Source organism: Strongylocentrotus purpuratus, unplaced genomic scaffold (genome assembly GCF_000002235.5).
Source record: "Strongylocentrotus purpuratus isolate Spur 01 unplaced genomic scaffold, Spur_5.0 spur5_scaffold_4, whole genome shotgun sequence".
NCBI lineage: Eukaryota > Metazoa > Echinodermata > Echinoidea > Camarodonta > Strongylocentrotidae > Strongylocentrotus > Strongylocentrotus purpuratus.
The window spans coordinates 29,704,134-29,711,384 of record NW_022145610.1 but is presented as its reverse complement, the minus strand read 5'-3'; the positions used below and the strand labels follow the sequence as shown (position 1 = coordinate 29,711,384).

The 7,251-nt window shown below is 36.5% G+C and overlaps 1 protein-coding gene across 1 annotated transcript; it reads left to right on the top strand.

Moving 5' to 3' along the window:
* The first annotated feature begins 663 nt into the window (after positions 1-663).
* Positions 664-2,181, top strand: LOC115929109. Its single transcript, XM_030997310.1, has 3 exons — positions 664-734; positions 1,241-1,530; positions 1,964-2,181. Exons 1-3 carry the CDS (start codon positions 664-666, stop codon positions 2,179-2,181), a joined length of 579 nt encoding a protein of 192 aa, XP_030853170.1.
* The last annotated feature ends 5,070 nt before the right edge of the window (positions 2,182-7,251 follow it).

Here is a 7,251-nt window from a genome sequence, read left to right as displayed (position 1 = left end):
AAGCGCTCATTGGCAGCAGATATGACGAAGAAATTCGACTCTCAGCAACAGCGCGTAGACACTTTGATAGAAACCGTAAGGGAGAAAGAACGAAATGAGACGACTCTAAGACAGCAAGTTGAAGAGCTAAAGAAGGAGCATGACTATAAGGAACAGCTTTTGGAGCAACTTGAGCGTGAAACCTGGAAGCTGAGAACCAAAATTCAACTAGAAAGTGAGATACGATCAGCAGAGCAGAAGAAGAAAGCAGAGACACATCAATGGAGTTTCATTCGTTGGGTGACCTCTGGGAAACAAGCTCAGGGTGGTAAGACTTAACTTTCCAATCTCATTTTCCCTTCCAACTCCTATTTTGATATCTACAATATGCTACATAACTCCTATTCCATCTTTGGTTACTTGTTAAAATATTGATAATGTGAAGCTTATCACGTCTAATATGGTCCTCAATCTAAATTGATATATGTCTTGTTTGTTTTAGTTGTCATTATGCCAAAAATAACACCATTCAATTATATTATCCAAAGACGCTAGAGCTTACATGCTTGTGCATTATTTATACTTTACAAATTAAAATAACATATAGAGATACATTGAACGATAAAGATCAGTAAAAATATTTCTCTTTTTTTTTTTCTTCATTCAAACTTACTTTATTCCGTCATGACAGGCACATCATCTTTTGAGGATAATTCAAGCGGAGGGCTGGGAAGGAGTCATATATTACAAGCAGGGTGAGATGAAATATATATATATATTCTTTACATGACAATAAACGCATTATTGATCTTGTAGTGACAAAACTACTATGGAATGTACTTTTTTGTGTAAAATGAGTGATGCTAGACTGTCAATAACAGTTTTAAAAGTACGACAGCACTTATATGTTCTATGAATAAAAATCATGTTTAGAAATTTCATGACCACCTGTGATTGTGTAAAAGCAAAAGTTAATAAAAGATTGAAACTCATTAACAAAAACAATGACAATCTTGGCTGAATTCCAGTCTATGGTGATTAAAGTTAAAAAAGTGAAATCCTTTAATGAATTTATATAAATAATTTGAGCATGTTGAGTATTGTGTCATCACCGGGAGAACGTATTTTTCCCGTTTTTTCTTTCCTTCATCTTAGTAAAGATTTTACTATTACTTTTTAAGTTTATACGTCATACCTACGTTTTCTGACCGCCCCCCCCCCATGTTTGTCTTTTTTTTTTTATTACTGTGTACCATTCTAGAGAGGAGCCCCCAGATGATGAGTTTGCAGGCATATTGCAGCAGATAGCTGACGATCTTTACGATGAAGCCAAGATTGACAGCCTCGCTGGTCAGCTGGGAATCCTACATGGTGATATACAGAGAGCGCTCATGACCAATGTGAAGTTCAACCGTTTTACCAGTGATGGAACTCGCCATATGCTGAAACAATGGAGAAGAGGTGTGTCCAGGGAAGATGAACGGATTGAGCTAACGAAGGCACTGCAAGCTGCCAAGTTGGTCAACCTTGCAGACCTGTATCTCAGCAAAGGTAACATATACTTTCATAAAGAACTATTGTAGTTTCGTAATAAGGACCCCATTCAACACTTCCGCAACATGCTGTTATATTTTGTGTACAATATGGCCAATATGTTTAGAGTTCGATTGATAGTATTTCTGAAAGTTCATTTCCAACATTTACACTGCTGGTATATAAACTTACGGTAACGTAATGCAAAAAAATGAAGAAAAAGAGAGCTTAGGTCCTACTTTCGTTAAGCATTTTCCTCGTTATCTGTGCACACGAACAAGCCGAAACAAATGCTGACTAATAACGTCAAGTTCTCTTCTACTATTCCTGGTACCATAAACTAACAGAAATTTGAAACTCATTGCTATAAATTCTACACAATCATGATAATTCCGATTCTATGAACTTTGAGGGGAAACAAATATTAGTTTTCTTTCTTGCTGCCGGTCAGGTTTAGCAGAAGAACAGATCGATGCTGAATATGCCAACGAAGACGTCAATGATCAGCAGCTCTCTAATATAGATGAGACCTCTCTAGAACAGGACCGGACCAAAGGACACACTGACATCCAGGTACTTCAGGAAGCTACATCAAGCAGTATCCACCCTCCCCGAGATGGGCATTTAGGAGACATGGCTTCCAAAACCCAGGAGGACTTGACAGATTGAAGTAGGAGTCAACATATTGACCAATTACAGGAGCGCAGTACAGAGGACTTCGATATATTTGAAGTGGATTCTGAAGATAAACGATGCCCCTGTCATGTTTTGTCATGTATGTGTCCTTTTCATTTGTGTTTGTATAAGCAAATGTCTTAACTACTGTTCGAAGAACTATGCCTCCACGAGGACACTTGGCCTTTTGTTTAGTTCCTTTACTTCATTTTCTTATATATTGCAAATAATTATTATTGTTTATATCTTTGTATTTTTTGTATTAAAAATGGAAAAAAAAACCTGGCTAGCGCCAGACGGCAGAATCCGAATAAGATCATTAGATGCAGAGAAGACCTAGACAGCTTGTGACTCTTATCAACTTCCCCGCAATAAAATGTATGTAAACCATTCTCTCAAAACAAAATGTATACATAGTGTCATCAGAAGAAGTTCATCATGGTGATGATATGAACAACATAAGTAGCATTCAACCTTCTGAACAATAGCCCAGCCATGAAATACAAGTCCTACCCGAAGACATGTCTGAGCCCCTCTATAGTTCTTATGTTGGGAAACAAACGAGGAATCCACTACCTTAGATACAAGCCATGTAGGCGGAATCATAAGTAGCGAAGTAGATCTGATTTCTCAACTCGTTCTTATTTATACATTCCACGAAAAAATATTGCTCCTTTTCCTCGTAAATATAATAAAACTTGTTTCCAAGAAAACACTCAGGTTAAAAGAAATCATTAGAGAACCTTCATCAAGTCAAGTTTACTTACATTATTTTAGCTTGCGACGGTTCAGGTCTTCTAAACCTTTCATACCGTGGTGGAAGCATACCAGATACCCTAACATTATGATATTGCGTTGATGTATATTATTTTCTACATGTTTTCCTATGATACATTTGGTTTGAAGCTAATAATGTTCTGTGTAATGTTTGTGATTATAATTCTGATTTTATCTACATGTATACTACTTTTTATATGTCATAAATTTAAGGTTTAGTCGTTTGCCACAGTTACCGTAATTGGTATTCCGACCTTATACAAATTTCAATTGATCGATCGTTTAGCTCCCAAAATACTATTTTCAAAATATTTAGGTTAAACGGAAAAAATAGAAAGATTACATGAGAAGACTTAGATGTATACATGGTTGATGTAGGCCAATACGGTAGAACATATAACCAGTTGGCTTATTAGCATAAACTCATTTGGCTGTACATCGATGTGGTCTTACACCAGGAATGCAAATATTAACTATGAAACGAACTTCCGTCGCTTCTTGATATGTTAATAAAAATACTGAATAGATGAACATGTATTACTTTGCACTTGTTACACCAATCGTTAGTACTCTGTTTATACAGAAATGCTCTTCGCATCGAACGTAAATAAACGATAATAACATGTACAGTATGAAGAAATATCTGCGGGCAAAATGCCTTCTCGGCTTGGCTGGCATACCAAATCGAGCAACTCTTGATTTCTGTGCATCCTCGAATTGCAAATGTATGTTTTGCGCTTATTTATTTTGAATTAATTGTAGGTTGATTAGTATATATTAATTATAGTTATTGAATGTATTATTATCTAAGTATAACTTTGTAAAGCGCTTAGAAACATTGTAATAAGCGCTATAGAAATAAAATGTATTATTATTATTATTATTATTATTATTATAGCACTTGGCAAATGTTAGTTGAACCTAGAAATTATATTGTATATTATAAATCATATGCAACTGTCATTACAATGACGGGGGAAATTTATGTAGATGATATTCTAAAAATTATGTAAGAAATAAAGTGACATGACTTTCGTTTTCATTTTGAATATGTAAGCTTCTAATAACATGTCATTGTCTTCCTCAATATATCACTAATGTTTATTTCTCTACCAGATCGTTCATCAGCTTAATATGAATTTACTTGGAAGATAATCATAGAGTTTGCTTTAAAAGATGCTTAATAAATCATTGGTATATTCGTCTGGCATTGATATCTCTCTCATACGTAAAGTGTTTTCGAAAGTTAAACGAGGTGCGGGGAGGTTATAATTTAACCCATTGTCATCAACGGGTACAGGCATGTATTCAACACCAGAGGGACGAGACATAGATTTTACACTCGCCTTGAACATTGGTTAGTGGCAAATTATGCAGGTTTAAAGGGGGGGTTAACATAAATTACAATATATGTAACAGAGAGGAACATTTGCCAGAGATTTGTGTATTGGAGAAGCATTTAAAAAGAGGGAGGGGAGCTGGAGAGAGAAATAGAGATACAGAGAAAGAGAGAGAGTAATGAAGATACAACTAAAGAGGGGGAACTGGAGAGAGAGAGAGAGAGAGAGGGAGAGAGTACGAACAAGAAATGGGAGAAAGAGGGAGAGGGGGGGAGAGGAGGAGTGGGAGCATGCACACGTTAGAACTTGCATTGTTCAAAGCAAGGCATTATGAAGAGTTAAATGGTAAATGCTCTCAGAGAGCAAAAACATAACGATCAACTTCAAAACCCTAATGTGAAGTTGAAAGAATTATAAATTATATCTTCACCTCTACTGTTTTATTTACTTAAAACACAAACAAAGTGCCATACTAAATTGTTCTTCAACATATGAAATGCACAAAGCACGTCAAAACAAAGTTAAACGTGAATTGCTCGTGAGATATGCTTTATATTAATATCTCTTCCTCGGTGAATCTTTGACTTAAGCCCTGGATCACAAACTATACTTCTCTTTCACACTTACCCTAAACCTTATCTAAAACCCAATACCAACCCTATCCGGACCGCAATCATTATTTTAACGAAATAAAGCCCAGCTTTTTATTTTGCCGGAGTAAATGTTGAATCACATCAAATTCGAACTTGAAGGCAAACAAAAGGTTATTATCAAATCGCTGACATGTCTGAAGCATCCTCATAGTTAGAAAATGCAATTCACTTTTCGACATGGCGAGATTCGCAGATAAAAGGCTTCACAGCGATGCTAAAAGCTGTATCTTGAAGCTCTAGTTTAAAACAATTCAAGACGAAGATAGCAATACAGGCAACAAACAAGCTGTTCACTTTTTGAATGGTTTGACGACTCGTGAATGTAGTTGTATTTTATGCAAATCAAGTGCAAATATTTACTTGACGCGATATCAAAAGAAAATCATGAAGTTCAATGATTAGGTACCATTAAATCGGTGTTTACTCTCTTCATAGTTTAAAAGTTTGACTGGAATTGAAGCAATACAAGATGCACATACTCCCTTCTTGCACAAACTTTGCAAATGCTTTACAAAGTTTGTAATGGCTTAGTAGACAATACATTGATTTTGGTTTTGCTATTTTTTTTCTCGCGCCTCTGCCTAATTATTCGAGATAACAGCATATTGATGTTGTTGGTTGTACTTTTTGGCGTTCAGTCAAATTTTACCATTTACGCCTGCAAGGTCTGGTTCTTTAATAGTTGAATCAATCAAGGTAGTCGAGTCGAAAGAGTACCTAGCTTGGAAACTCTGTGCGTTTGTTCTTCGCTGGTCGACTGCTGGTCGTTCGGCCAACTTTGAAGAATCCTCCCCCCCCCCCCCAACGATACGAAATATCGGTCGGCCAAATTTTAAAATTTTGAGGCTCCCCCCCCCCTCTAGCTTATTCAGCGGCTGGCTGAGTCGTTGCGATATTTTTGGCGTGATCTTCAAATTTTACCCCCCCCCCCCCCCCACCTCTAAAAAATCCTGCGTACGCGCCTGGCCCAGCTTAATATGTCCGACTAGATGAGTCGGGCGAGAATATATTTTCTCAAAGTCACGACCATGGTCAATCCCATTTTCAGCCCGCGAGACTGGCTGAAGGACAGGACAGAGTCAAACACTGGCCTCAAAGTCAGAACTTGACTTTGATTTAGCTGGATAAAATAATGGCTCTGCCTTCAAAGTCAGAACTTTACTTTCAAAGGAGGGTAAGAAAAAGTAACAAATTTGATATCGTGCAGATATCAAATTTAGGCGAGAAGTAAAATGAATTTCAGCAAAGGGATAGACAAAGAGAGAGAGAGAGAGAGAGAGAGAGAGAGAGGGAGGGAGAGAAACTTTTGTTAGTTAGATAGATACATACAGAGCGTGAGAGAGAATAGTGAGAAAATGATAGGCTGCTTAGCTTAAGTTATATTTTAGATCCTCCAAAATAAGAATAAGCTAAGGTTTATAAAACCGTAACAATCCAATCTGAGAGATTCACACTCCCTTTTCGCACGTGTTCTATCGAGTTTCCACTGATCACTAGACCGACTTAAAAGAAGTCAAGAAGAAAAATGCATTAGATAAATATGTAGCACTTACTCATCTAATTATACGCACACTTCATGTATACTCGACCTTTAGGACCCTAGATTGAAATTGAGTAAATATCAATTATATGTTACTCACACGTTAGCTGACGTGCCAAATATGAGCTGTATTGAAGTTAAACTTTACAAGTTGATTAGTTGATTATCAAGTATCAAGTTGATTAGTCACATTACGGTCCATGTCGCATACAGTGAACAACTAAATTATTCATACCCCTGGTAAATCAGATATTTCTGGGTTATGTTTTGTAACTCAAGAATGAAAGGATAACTGGTTGATGTAGGGCCTTTTTTATAATGTAGTCGTTACTGTACATGTGGACATAAAATAAAAGCTACATAATTTTCGGAGAAATCCAACATCACCATCCGATTTTCATCAAAGAAAACATAGTCAAATCAAAGAGAGAAAACATTCTTTTAAAATGCCATGAAAAGAATGAAAAAGATCCCATTTCCCAGAAACAAGCATTTTCAAAGGGTTTCAGAGTCAATTAATTGTGTCTAAAATTTAAAGGGAATGAAACCCAACAAAAATAGTTGGAACCAGTCGTAATTAAATTAAGAACACCTTGAAATAATGCCTACTTGAAATTGAAATTGATTACTTAGCCGATAAATCAATCTCTCTCAAAATTTTGCAGTTTCCTTGCTTACCTTTCTCCCATGATGATCGTCATTTGGGGATAACTTGAAGACAAGCACTACCTACGTATACCGGCCTATCTGCGTC

Coding starts and splice junctions, on each gene's coding strand:
- LOC115929109 (XM_030997310.1), top strand. CDS start 664: ATGACAGGCACATCATCTTTTGAGGATAATTCAAGCGGAGGGCTGGGA. Junction 735..1,240: donor AGTCATATATTACAAGCAGG/GTGAGATGAAAT, acceptor GTACCATTCTAG/AGAGGAGCCCCCAGATGATG. Junction 1,531..1,963: donor AGACCTGTATCTCAGCAAAG/GTAACATATACT, acceptor GCTGCCGGTCAG/GTTTAGCAGAAGAACAGATC.